Source organism: Coenobita brevimanus, chromosome 111 (assembly GCF_032717465.1).
Source record: "Coenobita brevimanus isolate Jiangsu-jjx chromosome 111, ASM3271746v2, whole genome shotgun sequence".
NCBI lineage: Eukaryota > Metazoa > Arthropoda > Malacostraca > Decapoda > Coenobitidae > Coenobita > Coenobita brevimanus.
The window spans coordinates 6,143,721-6,166,214 of record NC_137064.1 but is presented as its reverse complement, the minus strand read 5'-3'; the positions used below and the strand labels follow the sequence as shown (position 1 = coordinate 6,166,214).

The 22,494-nt window shown below is 42.5% G+C and overlaps 2 protein-coding genes across 2 annotated transcripts in view; both read left to right on the top strand.

The window, feature by feature from the left end:
- The first annotated feature begins 4,550 nt into the window (after positions 1-4,550).
- Positions 4,551-22,494, top strand: part of LOC145417892 (uncharacterized) — a 36,694-nt gene continuing 18,750 nt past the window's right edge. The window contains exon 1 of the mRNA XM_080286507.1: positions 4,551-4,629. The gene's annotated coding sequence lies outside the window, so the exon portion shown is untranslated. The remainder of the gene's footprint in view (positions 4,630-22,494) is intronic.
- On the top strand, positions 16,907-18,598 carry LOC145417764 (uncharacterized). Its single transcript, XM_080286371.1, has one exon. It carries the CDS (start codon positions 16,907-16,909, stop codon positions 18,596-18,598), a length of 1,692 nt encoding a protein of 563 aa, XP_080142497.1.

Sequence of the window (22,494 nt, the reverse complement as noted above, 5' to 3'; positions counted from 1 at the left end):
AATAAATTAACCGTATGTTTCTCGACTGTCATCCAACCTAGGAAAAAAGATTTAATAAGTACGAGAATCCAATCAATGGTACAAAGTAAAACCCATAATACCTCCCTTGATACAATGGCATTAGAACCTGCGGCATAAGAATCCCATATTTGTGTCCCAGCCGTAAAATTAAAGTTGATAACGTGGGATTACAGACAAGCCCCCAAGATTTGATAATGAATATTAGGACACCAGTGACAGTAAAAAACACAAGTACCTAACCCGAATTCCACGTTGCATGCTGCCTAACAATCGTTGGGTTAGGATCACTGAGTTCTATAGTATAGAGGGACTATATCCGCCGCGAGCGTGTGACTTTAGCCGCCATATTGAAACACCCGCACTCGTCGCATGTAATACAAAAACATAAATGAATTATGATATTTTTTCTGCCTAGCTCAACGAATTTTATTGGGTTACCTTTAGTCAAGAGTATTCAACGTCATAGGTTGCTGCAGTGCAGAACTTACCCTTTTATGGCACTAGGCAGAGAAAGGGAATGGCAGGTAGAGAAAAGACAGCGTGATCTTAACGCTGAAGTGATAGTGATGTTGAAGCTGTATTACATCGAAGTGGTGGTGTTGAGTTGGTGTGGGAAGTCCTTACACTATCCATGCCATGAAACCGAATGTCCAAATTGATAGAGGCCGGAAGAAACATGGAAATATCTACAAGAGAATGCATGGGAACAGAAGAGAAGACATGGAGGGAAAGACTGGAGATAAATGGACCCCTTTTAGTCTCCTCATACATGCAGGGATACTGGGGACGAATCTTCTCGCCCCCTTCCCCCCAGGGGGCAGTAATCTTATAGAATTAGCAACAAGATATATTTCTTACTTCTGAAATGTAATTCCATCTCTCTTCGATGAATTCCTGTGCCCATTTTTGCATCCATAAGCCGCACAGTGGACCATGGCACTATATTTTCCGGAATCATCGGCTGCTTTCAAAAACCCACAGAGCAGCTCAGTACAAAAACCGCGGGCATCAGGCGTAGTGTAACATGGCTGCTGCTACACCAGCGTCTTACTGGCGGCGGACACAATTTACGCGGTGCTACCCGTGAGAAAACCCCTCCATACTATAGAGCTCAGTGGTTAGGATATATTCTTCCCCCCTTACTATGTGCTCCATTAACTCCTTTTATACAATGGCGTGTTTCTGTCTTAACAAGCATTTGGCGATTTCACTCCTCTTAAAGTTCTTCATACTCAGTGTGTGGCCTTATCTCCTCTAGTGGCCCACGGAGATAAACTGAATACCATAAGTCTGTCACTGTTTCATAATAACAGTGGAATAGAGTCCCTTCTGCTGCAGTCAACCCTGGTAACACAAGGCAGAAAGTTTGTCGCAAGAAACTGCACTGTACTCGTATTCAGTGGGACTATGGGCCGTGTTCTTGCTGGCTTGGAAGAATTCGTAATGCCACCACCTCAGTTATTTATTTGTATATGACACCTATAGTAAATATCTTCCTGTACTGTAGTAACTAACAAATGTTTTCCCATATTATATTGATACAAAATATTTCGACAGGATATATAATTATGATATATACATATATACACAACTAAAAAATTTAGTTGTTGGGCCTCTAGTTGTGGTTCTGTTAAGTGTCGCTGGTGTATGTTATGGTGTTATAGTTGTTGTTATAATTATACTGTTTTGGGAGCAGAAGTTGCGAGTATAGTTATAAAGGTGTTGGTTATGAAGGATGTTATAGTAGTGGTTATAGTTACATTGGTGTGAGATCTGGAGTAATGTTTTGCCTGTTTTCCTTTGCATCAAGCCTGGGATAAACTAGTCAGGCTGTTGTCTGAGGCTCAGTCGTGTGTTTACTGGGTGCACTAACACAGAAGTATCAGCATCGTCCCAAGCCACAGGTAGACTACTGCATTCGGGCGGCACGTGTTGGGATTGAGGAACCTCCCGCAGGGGCGCAGCCAGGATTTTGTTATGGGTGGGGGGCGGACGAATTTTTTTTTGTAATAATTCTTGAGGCAGAGCTACTTTCAAAGTATTATTATAGTATATCTAGATCAACAGAAAAAGTATTTAGTGTTAAATAGTCTGGAAACGACTTAGGAAACAGTCACTAATACCTGAATGAATATATAAAAATATAAGTAATGACTAAATGACCGCCTACCCATGCAGCTTATTCTGCTAGACAAGGGGTCCAGGCCCCTCGGGACCCCCATCCCACCCTTCTGCCCCGATGATTTGCAGTTCGGCGTGTTGCTGACAGCAAGGGTACTATAATAGTGTGTCGGCAGACTCTGGGAAAGATTACTGAAACTAATAACATCACAAAATCCCATTTTATCTCCACTTGACAGTGGTATTTTAATCTCCGTTATCAGAGTTCACGTAACTGTGTTGACGGTACTCAGCCACGTCTCCTCTCGTGGTTTTGGTTGTCAACGTTGTGATTTTTTGTGGTTATGATGGTTGTGGTAATTGTGGGTGTTGTGATTCAGGGTTGTGACTGCTGTGAGAGAGGGAAGTGATTGCGATATCTGTAGTTGTGATGCTGTGGTTGTGGTGGTTTTGATGGTAATGGATATGATAATGGTTGTTTTTACGGTAAGAAATGAAAATAATTGTGGTATTTGTGGTTGCAGTTACTACGAGGGTTGTAGTTATGATGATTGTAGATGTGATTGTTGTGGCTGTAATGGTTATGGTTGTGGTTGTGTTGCTTATTGTCTGGTTGTGATGGTTTGGCTGTGATGGTTGTGATTGTGATGCATGTGGTTGTAAAAGTTGTGATGGTTGTGGGTGTGATGGTTGTGGTTGTAATGACTGGTTGTGGTGGTTATGGTTGTAATGACTGTGGTTGTGATGGTTGTGGTTGTGATGACTGTGATTGTGATGGCTGTGGTTGTGATGGTTGTGGTTGTAATGATTGTGGTTGTGATAGTTGTGGTTGTAAAGGGTGTGATTGTTGTGGTTGTGATGGTTGTGGTTGTAATGACTGTGGTTTTGATGGTTGTGTTTGTGATGACTGGTTGTGATGACTGGTTGTGATGGTTGTGGTTGTAATGATTGTGGTTGTGATAGTTGTGGTTGTAAAGGGTGTGATTGTTGTGGTTGTGATGGTTGTGGTTGTAATGACTGGTTTTGATGGTTGTAGTTGTGATGGTTGTGGGTGTAATAATTGTGGTTCTGATGGATGTGGTTGTAAAGGTTGTGATAGTTGTGGTTGTAAAGGTTGTGATGGTTGTGATTGTAAAGGTTGTGGTTGTAATGGTTGTGGTTGTAAAGGTTGTGGTTGTGAGGTTGTGGTTGTAAAGGTTGTGATGGTTGTGGTTGTAAGGGCTACTGTTTTAATGATTTTTCTTGTTGGCTGTGATTGTCGTGGTTGTGGTTGATGGCTGAGGTGATGGTTGTGCTTGCAGTGGTTGTGGCTTTAAAGGTTGCTATTTTGATGGTTGTGACTAATGGTTGTGGTTGTAGTGGTAAATTTTGCGATTTTGGTGCTTGTGGTGGTGTTGGCTGTGGTTGTGATGGTTGTAGCCTAGTGGTGACTTTATGATGTGAGGTTATGATAACATGTAGTTGGTTGTGGTATGGTGATTGTTGTTGTAATGACTGGGATTCAGCTACGTTGAAATCTGCAGTTTAATAGTAATTTCCAGCAACTCCTTCACTACGACGAACTCAAGGTAATACAATAATTTATGGCTAATTAAAAATGATCAAGACGTCATTGGGCTGGTTATAATAATAATAAAATATAGAAAATACCCCTTCCGCGTTCGCGAGTAGGAAATTTTTAATTTCTTCGCCACGACGACTACATTTGATTAATTTCTAGCGTCCACTAAGGACACCACTTCTACTAAAGGAACCGCCATACATTGTAATGAAGGTTGTTCCTAATATTTCCAGTTCGCTGACTCCCTCCAGAGCTAAATAAACAGAGACAGCATAAATAAAATGTAGGACGTCTTTGAGATGAAGTTGAGCGATAATGACAGCTACGCACACGCACCCACCAAAACGTTTCTATACCTCGAAGAATTGAGTTCCCAATTAGCGCCTTTCTCACTAATATTGAGTCTGACGTCTATTTTGGCATCTAATATTAGCGGCTGGCAGTACACAACCTAGCAATTTTAGAGCTATTATCAATATTTGTTCGATACCGAGGATAATCTTGCATTCTTTCAGGCCATTGTTCAGTTTGCAAGACCTAGCAACAGCGACACGGCAACTCAAACTGTGCATCTCATAAACATACAGTACGATCTGCCATAACTTACATTTTTATTAGAAGGACAAACAGGGAAAGAAGAATATTCAGAATTTTCCCATATCTCTTGTTCGTCATGAAAACCAAAAGTTAAGTACAAGAGAGAACTGATCGTGATACTGCTTGTGAATACAGGCTCAGAATTAAAGAAAAATTGGCGAGGTGTAGCATACTACCAGAGGGATGATACACCCGAGCCTGGGTGGCCTCGGTCACTCGGTGGCAGAGCAGCGAAGGCTAGGGTTGATACGGACCGCAAGCCACGCACGCTCATTATTGCCCACTCCACCACCTCACAAACTGACGCGTTCTTCACATTGTTGCAACAGGTTGGTTCACAAACGCCTTCTTAAGATTCTCTTTGTCTCTTGACAGAAGAGAATGCCATAATGCAGGTCATGTTCTTTGTACTGTACAGTACAGTACCTGCACCCTTAACTTTGAGTCATGTAACCCGGTTGCTTTTGAACAGTATTACTGTTACGAGAAAATAGTACCCTATCATAGTGCAGTTCGGTATGGATTTTTTTTTTTTTAGTTTCCTTTGAAAATGGATCAAAATTTAGTTATTTGAGAATAAACTGGAACTCGTGGACTCTAGAAAAACAGTTTGAAAACAAAACCGGTAATAGCAAAGGGTGTGTGTATATATATATATATATATATTATGCGGGGTGTTTTTAGGCCGACCTCTCGTCCTAAAAACGCCCGCGACTGAGCGGGGTCCTCTTTCCGGACCGGAAGTAAAGCACCCACAAAGGAACAGGGCATAAAAACTCGGCAGTACACCTTAACACATCTATTGTCTTAGTTCAGTACACCTTACAATACAGGAAGAGAGAGACACTGGATATGGTTTAGACAGGATAACAGAGCTGACTTCCCAATACAAACGTACACACATACATCAAGGGCAGAGCATGGTGATATTCAGACATACACAGATTGTGAGTCACTAATACACAACACCAGTATTACAGTTTGGGCATAATTGTCATTTAATATTCTAGACCGGATGCACTAGGGGTGGAAGGGACAAAGGGTCAAGATGGTGAATGTTACTATAAACTTGTCAGGGTGCGAGTCGCGACACTCCGGATTGTCAGTCGCGGCGACTGTTTCACTGGTTTCTGTCTATTCTCGGCACGCCACTAGTATAGACCCAATGTTTCTGATCGTCTTTATGCCCGTACTGATTAATCCTTATTTTCTGCCTGGACATTCATATAACTGTGTGTCACTTATTATTATTGTCTTCACTGTTCCACTGTCACTGTTCACTCCCGTCTCTGTAGCTAAGACATAAGAGAGGCGTTGAGGTCACTACTACGCCCTTGGTTCCTGGACTAAACAGAGGTGGCGCCCGGGCGTGGGAGGGGGCCCTACTGGGGACCCTCCTGCAGGAGGCAGTGAATCACCCGCAGGGGCGTCGTTGCCCGGGACTTCTTCGTCAGGGGGGTGCAGGGAGGCTCTCCTGTCTGGGGGCCTCGACCTGATAGGTGGCCCTCGTGCTGGGGCCTCGTTAGTGGGGTGCAGGGAGGCCCTCTGGTCTGGGGGCCTCGACCTGATAGGTGGCCCTTGGGGCTGGGGCCAAACAACTCCAGGAGACAGGCCTGCCGCCTCTTACTCCGGGCGGAGGGCCGTGGGGGAGTGGGGCCCAGGCGGCCCTGCTCTGGGGCCTGCTGGCCGAACCAGGGAGCCCGGGTGCTGCGGTCGCCTACTGGGCGGGGTGCCATCAGTAGATTGCGGCACCTCCTCTGTCGGGCGTCCGTCAGGGGCCGGGATCGTAGAGGAGTAGGCTGCAGGACCGGGACAGGACCACGCCACCACTCTTGGAATGGCAGCACCTCCAGGGAACCACACCTGAAAGGAGAGAGAAAAGGGCGTCCCACACAGGCGAGAGGTGGAGAGCCAGCTGCGCAAGGGACCTTCTCCTCCAGGAGAACCCCAAGAATCGTGGATGAAGGGTGTACAGTGGCCGCTCCTTCCCCCACACGTACAGTGGCCATTGTGGCGGTTCTGCAATTCCTAAGGGCAGCAGCTGAAGGGCATACAGTGGCCGCTCCTTCCCCCACATGTACAGTGGCCGTTGTGGCGGCGCTGCTCCCAAAGGAGGAAGAGGCAGATGAGGGACATACAGTGGCCGCTACCTCCCAGGCACGTACAGTGGCCGTTACCGCGACTCTGCTTGCCCAGCAGGAAGTAACTGAAGGGCGTACCGTGGCCACTCCTTCCCCGGCACGTACAGTGGCCGTTCCCGTGGTGTTACTCCTGTAGGAGGAGGAAGTGGATGAGGGGTGTACAGTGGCCGCTCCCTCCCCGACACGTACAGTGGCCGTTATCACGGCTCCACTTCTCCTTCCTTTGCCATTCGGAGCGCGCTCAATAGCTAACACTCTGAGGCCATCTCCAGATGTGGCTGTAGCTGAAGAGTGTGCAGTGGCCGCTCCTTCCCCCACACATACAGTGGCCTTTGTGGCGGTGCTGCAAGGGGAAACAACTGAGGGGCATACAGTGGCCACTCCCTCCCCGGCACGTACAGTGGGCGTTACCGCGGTGTTGTTTGGGACTGAATCTGGAGCAGTCCCACCCCGGGCCAGGTGAAGGTTGCTCCGCCTACAGAGTCATATCCTCTTCCTGTGTGGCTGTTGTTGGGTTGCTTGGGCAGAAGAGGGACTTAAGGTAGGGGAGCCCCGGCGCCCTTCTTGCTCTGGGTCAGTCTCATCCTGACCCGGCCTGCCGTGGTGTCCTCCTGGGGGTGGTGGTGGGGCTGCGGCTCGGCAGCGGGGTGGGAGGTGGCGGGGTGGGTGGTCTGGCGGCGGCAGAGGTGTGTATTTTAATATATATATGTAATGCTAGGTGAAAAAGGCCCGACTCCTCGGTCCTAGAACACCTAACATGTAGCAGGGTCCTCTTTCGAGACTGTGGCTTAGTGCAATAAAGAGAGGTAGGACACAAAAACTCCAGGCAATAACCTCTACACGTATATTACCACAGTCAGACACAGGACAAAAACAGCAGATAATACAACACAGTATATGGTAGAGAATAAAACCTTAACTAGATAATTAGTGTCTCGCAGGATACTAGCTTAACAGACGCTGATGCTAACACTCTGGGTTTAGTGCACAGGTGTACTTGGAACACAGGGTCGCAGTGCGCATGGAAGAGTAGGCGTGGGTCTTACACGGGGGGGGGGTCGAGGGGTGGCGCACGGAAGGTCAGATCAAAGTTATAGTAATATTGGGAGGGAATTGATGTTACGGATTCTGATGTAATATTTTCTGGTAGCAAGGGGATTTTGATAATTGATTATATGGCTAGTCCAGGTTCTTACATACACGCTGGCTGCTGCTGAGAGGGGATTTATTAAGGGAAGGTAGCAGACACTGAGCGTTTCGTTACGTTTATGGTAATACGAGCGGGAGGATATTACTAACACTTTTTCTTCATTATTTCCTGGTAGCAAGGTACGTTTGGATATTTCACTAAGGAGAATCTCTCATGCTAGGAGTCTTACTGATTTTATACGAGGGCGTCACTCGTGAGTCTGATCCACCAAAACTTAGTCTCTGCACTTGTCCTTATTAATCTGCCCCGTGATATCACGTATTCTCCTGTTATTTTCTCCTGAACACTTGCCCTGTTATTCAACATATACTAAGTCACTATATCACTGTTACACTAATTTTGAGGCAACATCACACTTAACATAAGTCACTCATATGGTGGGGGCAGCTGGGAGACACGCTGGCGACAACTCTGCTGGAACAGGGGCACCGCCAGGGGAGGGCGTGCCGAGAGGGCATGGGACGACTCGCAGGGGCGGACTCTCTTGTCCAGGGCTGCAGGTGGCGAAGGGGCCCGTATTCTCCGGGCTGGGTACAGGGGTGTGGCCCTCAGGACTGGGGCCATACAGGTCCAGGAATCTCTGGCTCAGGGTTCGGCCAGAGGTGGAGGTCTTTTGCCGTTGGGGCGTGGGGAGATCGCACCTGGGCGTCCGGGGGAGGGCCTGGAGTACCCTAGGACTGCGGACCCCAGGGTTGATGGGCACCATCAGGGAGGGGCTGTGGCACTGACCGGAAGTAGGGTCTGTCAGGTGGGCCTTCTCCAGGGCCAGGCGTAAGGAGCAGAGGCCAGGGGAGGCTGTAGGGCCTCTCTGGGGTCCTTCTGCATTGGAGGTCTGGACACTTGTCTAAATCGAGGGCGATGACACTGCTCTCACCTCTTTCTGGCCATGGGGCCCGGCTATTGGCCGTGGCTGCCCAAGGGCACAACTATGAGGCGCCAAGGCCCGGCTATTGGGCGTGGCCTGAGTGGGGGAATCAGTGCGCCTCTGGACACCTTCAGAGCGGCTATCGGCTGTCTGACGAAGGTGGGAGCGGCCCCAGGCTGTCTCCTGCAGGAGGGAGGGGGAGCGGCTATAGGCCAACTCGGGGGCAACACCTTCGAAGTGGTTATCAGCCATCTGATGAAGGCGGGAGCGGCCTCTTGCCGTCTCCTTCTGCCGGAGGGAGGAGCGGCTATCAGCCGACTTGGGGGCAGCACCTTCAGAGTGGCTATCGGCCATCTGGCGAAGGCAGGAGCGGCCTCTTGCCGTCTCCTTCTGCTGGAGGGAGGAGCGGCTATTGGCCGTCTCCTGCAGGAGGGGGTGTAGGGCAGCTATCGGCCATCCCAGGAAGGACACCTTCTGACGAAGGCGGGAGCGGCTATCGGCCGTATCCTGATGACCCTAAGGTCGGTGAGACACCGATTCCCTTATGAGGGGCGGGCGGCTATCGGCCATCCCTAAAGAGAAGGCACCTTTGGAGCGGCTACGGGCACACTCCTGTAGAACGCGGGAGCGGCTATCAGCCGTCTCCTGAGGGGCGCTGTTTGGAGCTGGACAGACAGCTCCACCCTGATCTGATCTGGTGGTCCCTCTCCCCGAAGGTAGTATTGACTTCCTGTTAGAGCGACGGTGAGGAGGCTGAGTGTTATAGGGGCGCACGGCCCAGGCTGACATGCCGTTGTCGCACTGCATCCTGTGGTTTGGCTGCGGCTAGTCTATGGGGTCCGGGTGGGGGTGTCGGTGAGTTTCCGGGGGCACTGTGCTGTAGTCCGCGTGTTACCTGTCGGGGAGTTTCTGGGGACACTATGCTGTAGCTCACGCATTTTAATATATATGCATATATATATATATATATATATATATATATGCCTGGTGGTTTAGTGGGTAATTATTGCGCTCCAGTCGGATTGAGCCGGTGAAGGTTTATATCCATGGGGTGATTGGGGTTGATTGCTCATGTAATACCACGCAGGGATGGGTGAGGCTGGTCACTCTCATCTTAAATGTCGGGACCAACTGCCTAGCCCCGGGCTCCTATGCTCCTCATGGGGCAATGTAGGATTGGATGATGGATGGATGGATAAATATATATATATATATATATATATATATATATATATATATATATATATATATATCATCAACATCAGTTTGAGTATCCACTGCAGGACCGGCCTATTCTGATCGAAGTCGGGACGATACAGCCAATGTATTTTTACCAAGTGGCTTAGGCTGTCTGGTAGAGATTGTATGTAGGGTCAGGGTGAGAAGTGCTTGTAAATGTAGTGTTAGAGTGGCTTTGGATGTGTGTGTAGTCTGTGAACCAAGTGTAATCGGCTCGCGCAAGCCGACTGGGTGCAAGCATACTTTATAAGCGACACTGGTTCAACCACAGAACCCTTTGTGTCCGCCAGTGAAGTACGTGGCCGGATGAACTACCAAAGTTTATTTTATATATATATATATATATATATTAAAGAGGGAAACCGTTCTGCTGGGAAACATATTGAGTTAGGATTTTATGGCGGTTGTATCCTTAATTGCGTCAAGTCTCCTACCGTTTGACTCTCCTCTTACACTGGGAAGATACCCTTATGATTGCTATACAGTTCTCTTTCCACCTTTCCATTGTGTTGAAGACCTATTATAAGCGCCTTCCAGTCCTCTAGGATTCTTCCATCCTCCCAGGCCAGTAAGCGCATCTTCCATAATATCACTCTCTGTCACCCAATATTGCAACATTTCGCCACACGTTCCATCAATTCCTAGGGCTTATCCCATTTTGACTCTCTTCATTTATCCGGATACTTCCATCCTACTGATGTCTTCCTTCTCACCTCTCTTCTTCTCCGAGCCATCCTTGAATTATTTATATTTCCAATACTTTAATTCTCTTCAGCAGTGTCTCTCCATCTGTTCACATTCTGTCTTCTTCACCTACATTCAACCCTTTTCATCTTTCACCCCTCTGATTTTCCCCATATCACATTGTCTTATTTTGCTGACTTCCCAAACAGTTTCTTATATTCCCTTCATTTTACACTCAGATTTCTTCTAAATTACGCATCCACCACCCGTTTCATACTCTCTCTTACTAGTCGTTTCACCTCTATTCGCTTTTCAACATATCACATTCTGCTCGGTCTCTCCACATGCTTCGATCCGCTTCTTTTCATTTAGTCACTGTATGCTTTCTTTTCCCCTTCCACAGCTCGTTTCACCTCTTCCTTCCACCCTGCTCTTCTTTTCACCCTTATGTCTTTTCATCATCCCAGACACTACCTCACATGCTGCACAGATTTCTTCTGTGAATATCTGTACATGCTTTCCATTTCCTCTATCTGCTACAAATCATGGGTACCCCATCACTTGTTCATTACTCTTGTATTCTGCCTTTTTCCATCTTCTTGTAGCCCTTCTACTCTGTTGCATCTGCTTCTTTCTGTCTTTCTTTGTCTCTTCGCCCATATCTTTTGCATCACAAGTAGGTTTAGTTGTGTGGTTACCACCTTAGGTTGTAAATGTTTTCCTGGCTTGCAAAAAGCCATTCGGCTTGTCACTCAGTGTAGATTCACCTAAGGGAAGCCCTGCATCGAGTGAGTGGGTGGTGGGCGCCCCCATCTGCGCCATTTATGTTGTGTCTCTTACTGCTGAGTTACGTAATAGGTTGGTAAAAGAAAAATCCGGAACCGATAAAAATCAGTAGCAAATTTTTTCATTACTTGGTTATCACCGTTCTCGCCTTTTTTCCTCTTTTTGCGAATCGTGAAAGCGACACACGAGAGAGAGAGAGAGAGAGAGAGAGAGAGAGAGAGAGCAGCAATTTACTGGGTTCTACTGATCCTTCCTGATATGGTATAAGAGTGACTGCCATAAATAATGTTCGTACTTATTACACATTATTTCCATCGTAACTTACATGAACTGTGAAGTGCTACAACTGTGCTACCATAGTCTGTGCAAATATGTTTTTTCTTTACGTAAGCTAAACAGCCACGTAATGGTAATTAAATTATTAGGTATACTTTAAAAAAAGAGAGTGATAGCTAAAAATACAGTTCTTAGCAGTATGTGAAGACAAGATATTTGCATTAAAATTATATATATATATATATATATATATATATATATATATATATATATATATATATATATATATATAAACAATTTGCACTGTCACAATAATGTTGGTCAAACAGGGTGTATCTGCTGTTGAACTGATTCTTTTGGTGAAATGTTGAATGAAAGAACATGGTTAAAATTTGGATGTCTTTTCTTAGTAAATGAGTGTGAATATGTGAGGTATGAAGCTGAGGAAGTAGAACTGAAGAAAAATCGGAATGGGTGGATTACTTTTGCAGGGAGACGCACATGAGGATTGCAACCCTGTTTTAATGTAGTCGGCAGTATGCGTAATGGTCTCCGTCCTGCCGGCATTTAGCTTGTTAAGAGATCGTTTGTTCTCAGAGTTAGAGCCAAGAATTCTAAGGCTTGTATTTGAATTGAATTATTGCATACCCTTTTCTGTGGTCTTTGTAGTTACACTTTTTTACTTTCCTATTCGTGTCTCTGGATCCCTCCTAGTTTATAAATTATAAGCAGGAAACAGGTTTATCCTGTGTTGATGATGATCACTCTGCTAACATGGTAATTCAGATTTAATGACTGAGATTCTTTAGAAATGTGGAATTACCCTTACCAATAGGCAGTGCAGTGTTTCTCTTTGCATACTTGTGAGAGAGCTATTGGGGGTATCCTTAACTCTCTCTCTCTCTCTCTCTCTCTCTCTCTCTCTCTCTCTCTCTCAAGTAGTATCGGCAAAAGGTTTTGAATTTACACAAATGCAACAGCAATCGGATGATGGACCTTAATCAATGTACTTAAAAGTTTCCTTCATGCTAATAAGAAAGAAACCGAAAAACAACATATAAGCTTTTTTTTTTGAGATATCTATAAGCAGTATTTTCCTGAAACTGGAGGTCATTTGCAGTGGGAAAGAAAAACATGGAAAGAAAGCTCCATAGTTAACCAGCTGTTGTAGGTACAGTGCATGAAAAAGTGAATAGTACTGACTAACTTTTGCATTTGAAAGTTGGACGGAGTTGAGTTGGTAGCAAGATAGGTGCTGCGTACCTACCATGATAAAGGGAGAGATGGAAGTATACAGTAGAGATGAACACGGGACACAGTAGCAGTGGAGAGAGAGAGAGAGAGAGAGAGAGAGAGAGAGAGAGAGAGAGAGAGAGAGAGAGAGATGCATCGCTGAGGATAAGGCAGATACGCTGAAGGGAGTCAGTGAGAGGAAGGGAGCTGCCGAGACAAAGTGTATCTGATTCCCCTTTAAGAAGTTTCTCATGATTTAGTGATTCCACCCACACGTGAGATCTTATACCATACACGGGGATTATTAGCACGTATTATAATCTCAGTTTGCATGGAGATTTTCAGTCCACTAGCCTCTGTGAAGCTAATTTTGCAAGAGAAATGATGTAGTCTTTGTAAGATGACCTTTTTGGGCTATTTTAACGTCGATAATGTAGAATCGTTATTGCATTCTTCCAGGACTGACGATACTGGTCTAGAATGCAAGCTGTTTGCAGAATCGTTTGATCTTACGCAATTGGTAAAACAATCAACCAGAATACCAGATAAATCAGACTGTATCGCCTATCTCTTGGATCTATTCCTGACCAATAACCCAAATCAAAACAGGACTGAGGTACTGTCACCACTTGGATCCTCTGATCACAGTCTCATCAAAGCCTCATTAGTCATTTGCCTCAAACCTCCTCGTTCTGAACCAGTCAGGGTGAGTCGATGGCACTTTTGATAGGGCAGAGTGGGTTGGATTTAGAAATTATTTTGTTGATATTCCATGGCAGTCTTTCTTCTCCACTGACATCAGTTCTACACAATCCCACATTAATGACTTAATACAAGCTGGTATGGAATTGTTCATACCCAGTCAACAGTTTACTAAAAGATCGGACTCTCCAAAATGGTTTTACAGCATTTTTTCCAGAGCAACGACCCAAAAGTCCTTAGCATATAACTTTTACTTTAAAAAACTCTGAATCCCTCAGTCAATTTAAAATTGCTAGAAACCATTCAAAAGCAGTAATAAATCTTGCTAAATCAGACTTTCTTCGCAACCAAGCATCCAGACCATTAAATAATCCTAATGACAATAGAATATTGTGGTAAACTGTATAATAACTTCAAAAAGTCATCACCCATTCCCTTACTAAACACTTCAGATGGCAACACTATAAATGACCCGCATAGAAAAGCAAACATCCTTGCCGGTACGTTTGCCTTAAATTCTGCCTTAGAGGAAGTTGGTCAGTACATCCCTGTACTAGAACTTGGCTCTTCCGAAATTGCTCCACTTAAGATACAAACTAGATACGGAAATCCATCCTAGACAATTTACCAACCAACAAAGCTCCAGGTCCAGATGAAATTCCTCCAATCGTTTTGAAAAGTGTTCCCAAGAACTTGCCCCTGTTCTAGCTAAATTATTCAGACTATGCATACGTACTTTTTCATTCCCTAATTCTTCGAAAGAAGTCAATATCCACCCAATTCTGAAGAAAGGAAATTCCCATGACCCTTCTGATTACACACCAATAGCCATCACAGCTTCTTTTGGTAAAGTATTTGAAACTGTAATTAATAAGCACATTGTTAAACATCTTGAATCCAGCAACGTAATTTGTGACAGACAGTATTGTTTTCGCCACAACAGATACACTGTTGATATACTCAGTGTCTTGACTCGTATCATCCGTTCAGTCTGTATATGGATGGGGTTATAAAAGAGATACAAGGAAGGGCAGTGGATGTTGGAGAGGCCCTAATGAGAGAGGGCACTGTGTGGAAACTTCCTGTCCTGTTGTTTGCAGATGATACTGTGTTGTTAAGTGAAGACGAAAGGGAACTGCAAGGCTTGGGGAATGAGTGTGCGAGAGTGTGTAAGAAACGAAATCTAAAGGTGAATGGTCTTCGAGAGAACTGAAGTCACTGAATGTACTGTGAGGCTGGGTGAGGAGGAAATGGAAAATGTGAGTGTGTGTGTGGGAGAGTGTGTAAGAAACGGAATCTAAAGGTGAATGTAAGGAAGAGTAAAGTTTTGGTCTTCGAAAGAACTGAAGTCACTGAATGTACTGTGAGGCTGGATGAGGAGGAAATGGAAAATGTGAGTGCGTTTAAGTACTTGGGTAGTGTGATGAGTAAGGATGGATGTTCAGAGGGTGAAGTGCTTGAAAGGGTACAGCAAGGAAGAAAGGTTGCTGGTTCTTTGAAAGCAATGATATGAAACAGGCAAGTGAGCATGGTAGTGAAAAAGTTGCTGCATGACAATATTGTGATACCAACTGTAACGTATGGAAGTGAAGCTTGGACTTTGTTGGAGGGACACAAATCACGATTGAGAGCAGTGGAAGTGAGTTATTTGAGAGGAGCATGTGGAGTCACATGGAGAGACAGACTGACAAATGAGGAAGTGAAGGAGCGTTGTGATGTGGATGTGGATGTGATAGGAAGCGTTAGGAAAAACACACTGAAGTGGTTTGGCCATGTGGAGAGTATGGATAGCGAGAGACTGACGAGGAGAGTGATTGTGAGGGAGGTGGAGGGGGGAGAGGGAGGGGGAGGCCAAGGATGAGATGGGTGGATTAAGTGGAGAGATATATGACGGGGGGAGGGGTGTATGCTGGGAGCAGGGCAGTGAAATGGTGGGGGACAGGGCAACAAGGAGGCGATTTGTTTGTGGCCATCCATTACGGAATTAAGGCGTTTGGCAATAGATAGATAGAAGGATAGATGTACGCTTTCAGCTGGAATATTGATCACCCTTGTGGGGTTGATGTCGAGAGGTTGCACGAAAACAAATGGACAATTTCAGAACAAAGCTGTAAGAATTATCAATAACCCTGCAATAACAAATGAACTACCTCCCCTACAAGTGAGAAGGAATGTTGCCTCCCTTGCAATATTTTACAGATATTTTTATAGTAAATGCTCAGACGAAGTTGTATCCATTGTACGTGCCACCTCTCCAAGCCTTCCCCCAAACTACACGGGCATCTGTTAGCACTCATGACTGGACTGTCACACAGCCATATTGCAGAACTGCTGCCAATCAGAATTCTTTTATTCCCCGAAATGCATCTCTTCGGAACTCCTTCCCCAGAGTAGTTTCCCCCCAGACTTCAACCTACATCGGTTCAGGTCCAACTGTTACAGATTTTTTATGAGTGGAGGGATATCTGTAATCTGGTGTATGGACTCTTTTTATTATTTTTTTCCTTCCTCTGTTCATCTTCTGGTAAAAAAAAAAAAATGAACTTACGAAAAGAAACACCATGGATGTTGAGTGATGGTGAACTGACAGCCTGTGTGTTGTTGAAGATAATAGGTTAGTCATGCAGAAGATTATGGCGAGTTGAAAGATAGAAGGATTGATTTTGAGGCCACTGAAAGCAAGATTTTTTTTTTTTTTTTTTTTTTTTTTTTAAATCAGAAATAGACGAGCCAGGAGTCAGCTGTATCAAGGCTTCATTCTGTAGCAGTTGTAATGACCGACTGAAGCTGTGAGAAGTAGAGTGAAGAGAACCTTCTCTGAATGAGTGGATAGGGCTTGATGTAAAATTCTGGTTATTGATGAATAGAATGGAGAGAGTTAGCGAAAGGCTAGAATCCTGAGGAACCCCACTGTTGACAGCTGTAAGAATATCTAGCATCTAGAACAGGGGAGAGAGAGAGAGAGTATGATAAATGCACAAGGAGAAAAAGAAACCGAAGAAGTAAATGTGGAATTTTTCTAATAGGACTGATTTTAAGCACATTAAAGTTTGACTATCTGAAGGAAGTGCATCGACCTTATTCTGTCGGATGGGTATGTAGGGACGTGAACTGTCATATCGTTAATGACTGCATAGAGCTCCCTGATAATTTTCTGTAATGCCTTTGTCTCGGTGTACTTTTTCGTCTTGATGTTTGTAATTATAGGGCTAATTTTGTTCCCCTCGGTTAAAGGAAAAAAAAAAAATGATCGATGATTTATAAACTCGAGTAAAAGGTTTTAAATCTAAAATGCGCCCAAAACAGGAGCCAAGTATTTTTCAGGCGTATTTCTTTGATACTAAGAAATTGCAAGGAGTCATTGACATTGTGTCTGAAAACATATTTTACGCTAAAACGTTAATTCATGTGGAAATGAAACAGTGAGAGCATTTTCTTCCATGCTTCCAGAAGAGGAACTGGGAGAAGCCATGGCCACCGCTTGTGCTGCATCCACACAGCAGGAGAGTCTCAAGATGTTGATAAAGCGTGACTTCAGCACACATTACAGAACTGTCAAGGATCTACAGATACGGAAGTTAATAATGCAGGTCCAGCATCAGAATAAAGAACAGAGAGTTCAGGTGAAGACTGTAGGGTGCAAAACTCAAAATCCTACTATAATAATTCTTGTTGTTGGAGCTACAGGCTCTGGTAAGACCACCCTTATCAATGCTATGGTTAATCATATTTATAATGTAGGTTTTAATGATGACTTTAGGCTGATTCTCCTTGATAACGAGGATGCTCCAAAACGCTCTGAAGCTGACAGTCAGACTGATTTCATCACAGCCTATACATTTTGCCATATGCCAGGAATGCCTTTCCAGTACAATTACATACTGATTGACACTCCAGGATTCGGAGACACTAGAGGTATCGAGCGGGATCAGGAAATGATGATCCAACTGAAGGCCTTCTTTGAACAAGATAATGGAATTGATCAAATTAATGGAGTTGGCTTTGTAACCCCAGCCTCCGCTTCACGACTCACACACACACAGCGGTATGTATATGATGGCCTATGCTCAATGTTTGGCAAAGACATCAAGAATAAAATCCATGTGATGGCCACATTTGCAGATGCTTCACGTCCTCCAGTCCTTGATGCCATTACCAGGGCTGGACTACATTTTGTTAAATTACATAAATTCAACAACAGTGCATTAGGTATCTGTAATGAAAATAAAGGTGATGGACAAGACATCAATGCAGATGATGATGATGATGATGATGAAGATGATAATGATTCAGTCAGTATTCAAAAATTGTACTGGGATATAGGCCACAAAAACATGAAGAATTTTTTCAACATGACTGGTTGTGCCGACCCTGTCAGTTTGACTTTAACAAAGCAAGTATTAGATGAAAGAATTCTGCTTCAGATTACAATAGGTGGTTTGCAAGACCAGATTCATATCGGACTTCACAAGCTTGATGCTCTTACAAAAGAGAGACAAATGCTGGCTCGTTTTGGTGACGACATGAAGGCAAATGAAGACCACACTGTTGAAGTGGATGTTGCATACTTTGTGAAACATAACTTGGAGAAAGGAAAGTTTGTGACAAATTGCAGTAAATGCAATTTTACATGTCACTATCCATGTATTTATAAGGATGATAAAGACAAGGTACGCTGTTATGCTATGACAAATAAGTATTGTCGGGTTTGCACAGGCAAGTGCTGGTGGGAGGTGCATAATAACACAGACTTTAAGATTGAATGGAAAACCAAGAAAGAAAGGCGCACACTTAAAGAGGTTCAGACGAGATATAATATTGCTATGCAAGGAATTAAGGATAAAGAAAATGTAGTCAAAAGCATTGAGGACGAAATCAATCAACATGTTCGCCGTCTCATCAGCCAGATAGAGGAAGCTCAGAGGTGTGTGGAACGGCTAGAGGAAATTGCCCTCAAGCCAAACCCACTGTCCACTAAAGAGTATATCGATTTAATGATCGAGTCTGAAAAGATTCAGAAACTTCCAGACTACCAAAGGAGAGTTGAAATGCTGCAGAACTTGAAACAGAAGGTGGTGCTCTTCCAGGCAGTGCGCAAGAACTACCCCAGCAGCTCGGGTGAAACCATATTGGAACACTTCCGTAACCTAAGTGTTGACTGAGTCAGTCTTGAACAGTGATTGACTTTTGTGCGCTCATGAGGCTTCGATATAAGAGTAAAATTTGAATTTATTTAGACATTACTTATCAGGAATGTTTCAATATACTTTTAATTATTTCTAGATAATGTAAGGAAACCAGGCTGTTACTACACGTCTTGTGAAATAGTGAAGTTCATGACAATTTTACTAATGCTGACTAGCAAGATCTTAATACAGTACTTGGTGCTGACATGATATCAAAACAATACAACCATAAAGGAACTACTGGCCACATTTTTTTTTTTCCATAACTGTACAGTAAGTATAAAACATTCAGTTACTTGTATTCTGTTTTGTACATTGAAGTCAGGATCGGTAATTTCATTGTGCTTCAGAATTTAAAGATTGTTACTTCTGTGAACTGATACTTAGCATGGACTTCAGTATTTTATTGGTTTAACTGGTAAAAAGAAATGTCACACAATAAAGGACGTGGCTGTACCTGCAATGTACCTCAGTTAAGAGCAGTTGAAACTGAGCTTGTCGTGCTTGTTGTGGCTAAACTGTGGTAGATAATGTCCAGGAAATTTACATACCTCAGCTTCACCATGCTCTTTTCAATATCATACCCATACAGGGTATGTGTGTGTGTATAGGAGGTTATTATATATATATATATATATATATATATATATATATATATATATATATATAGTTGAGAGAGAGAGAGAGAGAGAGAGAGAGATTGATTAATTGATTGACTGACAGTCTGATATATATATATATATATATATATATATATATATATATATATATAATATATATATATATAATATATATATATATATATATATATATATATATATATATATTATATATATTATGTATATATATATATATATATATATATATATATATATATATATATATAGATAGATAGATAAACATATATATATATATATATATATATATATATATATTATATATATATGTATATATATATATATAGATAGATAGATAAACATATATATATATATATATATATATATATATATATATATATATATATATATATATATATATATATTATATACTGTATATATATATATATATATATATATATATATATATATATATATATATATTATATATATATTATATATATATATATATATATATATATATATATTATATATATATATTATATATATTATATATATATTTTATATATATATATATATATATTATATATATATATATATATTTTTATATATATATATATATATATATATATATATATATATATATATATATAAGCCTCTGTGGTAAAGTATGCATTTTCGTACACTGAAGAACGAGGGTTCGCGCCCCGCCAGGGTAATAAACTTTGAGAGCATTCTTCAGGTCACGTACTGCATTGGCGGACACAAGGAGTGCTGTGGTTGAACCAGTGTCGCATACTGTGAAGTATGTTTGCACCCAGTCGGCTTGTGCGGGCCGATTACACTTGGTTCACAGACTACACACACATCCAAAGCCACTCCAACACAACAATTACACTTACAAGCACATCTCACCCTACATACAATCTCTACCAGACAGTCTAAGCCACTTGGTAGAGATACATTGGCTATACCGTCCCCACTTCGGTCGGGATAGGTCGGTCCTACAGTGGATACTCAAACGGCTGATGAGATGATATATATATATATATATATATATATATATATATATATATATATATATATATATATATATATATATATATATATATAGATAGATAGATAGATATTGATTAATTGATTGACAGACTGATACAGAGAGAGAGAGAGAGAAAGCGAGTCTAATAAAATAACTTCCCCATCATTCAAGCATACTTGTGCCCTACCTAACCAGTCTCCAGTATGAACAGTGTAAGTAGTAGTATGTAGAAATCTGTATTTGTACATATTACCACTTACAGTTTTCATACTGAGGGCTGGTTAGGAAGGGCAATGATTCTCAAATTTTTTGGCCGTGACCCACCAGATAGTTTTGGTAGAGCCTCACCACCCTCACACATCACCGAATCTTACACACACACACACACACACACACACACACACACACACACCATGCAACTTAATTGTTACTGTAGATGCACACTTCTTGCCGAGCTGCGATATTGTGGGCAGGTGCCACCTGAACACAGTTACCATACACATCAAAGCACAAATACTGGTAATGAGATGAAGTACTGTACTATCAAGCATCTAACAAAATCAGAGTATAGTTGAAAAGTATGAGATTTCTGTGAAATGGTTAATGCTGACAGCGCCAGCCTTGTCATGTGTACTCGCCAGATGGTAAGAGGCGTAGGTAGGAAGTAGGAGAAAAACTCGGGGAGCGTTACTCTGAAATTTTTTCAGTTATGATGCCCAACGTAAAGATAACAGCTCCAATAACGTTCTGCACGTGCTGTATATATATACATATATATAACGTTTTATATATATAGTGAGTGACGAGTATGCATCATATCATAGTTATTATGAATATGCGAACAATATAGTAATGGTAATAACTACAATGAAGTAAATAACTTACAGTGAAAGCATTGGGACTATTTTATGTCTCAGCGACCAATCAAAATTCCCCTCGTGACCAAAGTTTGGGTCACGACCCATACACTGAGGCAGGGTACAGTAATGTTTGAATGATGGAGAAGTTATTTTATTGGAATCTGTTCACATGATGTTATTTCGTAAGTTTACATATATCGAAATAAAAAGACGCATATCAATTGAATGGTAAGCTTTTGGTAAACACCATGATATCATGAAGTCACATGCCAGTATGTATGAAACTATAAGCATATAACGAATGTATAATCCCAGCTATGACGTACGGTTTGAGACCTGGAAACTGACAAAATCGATGGAGAATCAACTAATCGATTCTCAAAGGGCAATGGAAGGGTCAGTGTTGGGAATATCTTTAAGAGACAGGAAAATATCAACTTGGGTGAGAGAACGAGACATTATAGAAGTTATAAATGAACATAAATGGAGGTGAGCAGGTCAGGTAGCAAGAATTAGGGATAACCTATGGAACAAGATGCTGGCTGACAGGACTCCAAGAGATTGTAAGCATAGCAGAAAAAGGTCAGACAGGAGGTGGAGATATGAGACTGAGAAGTTTGCAGGCAAAACATGGCAGAAATTGGCTGTCAAGGAATTCGTGGAAAGATTGGGGAAGGCCTTTGTTTTGCAGTGGACTTGGAATGGCTGATTATATATATATATATATATATATATATATAATATGTATGCCTAAACTCAGTGAGTTATACTGTAATAGCAAAACTTTGGCACAAACCATACTGATCTAAAAGCTTTATTCATACATTCAGTGCTTCATCAGTCTCTTTGAGGCATCACAACTAAAAATCAGTTTGTATAATGATTTTTTTTCTTTCCTTATTTCATGCAGAACAGGTGCATGATGTATTTTCCCCAAGAGGCAGGTTGCAAAGCTCCAACTGGAGCTACTATCATGTGTCTGAACAAAGGGTCGCATTTACAAGACGGGTCTGGGTGTTTTTAACTATGCAATATCATTAGCAGCATCTGCTTATCATGTTTTTGAGTTGTGTAGTGGAGCCACTGGTTCTTATTTTTTTTTATATATATTTTTTTTTAATGTATCTGACTCTGGGCAAAGGCTCAGGGCCTATTTCTTGGGGGCAGTTGCCTATCCCAAGGCCCAGTAGTCCTCCTACACCTCCACATGTTTAAGTGGGTAATATGTGATTCGTTGTTACCTTTATTGTTATTATATTTGGTCCTATTGTCGGTGACTTAAGGTGGCGTTACTTAGGGTGTTTTCGATTAACTTTTTAGCCTCATTTGGTGGCTGAAAAGCCTAGCAAAGTCGAG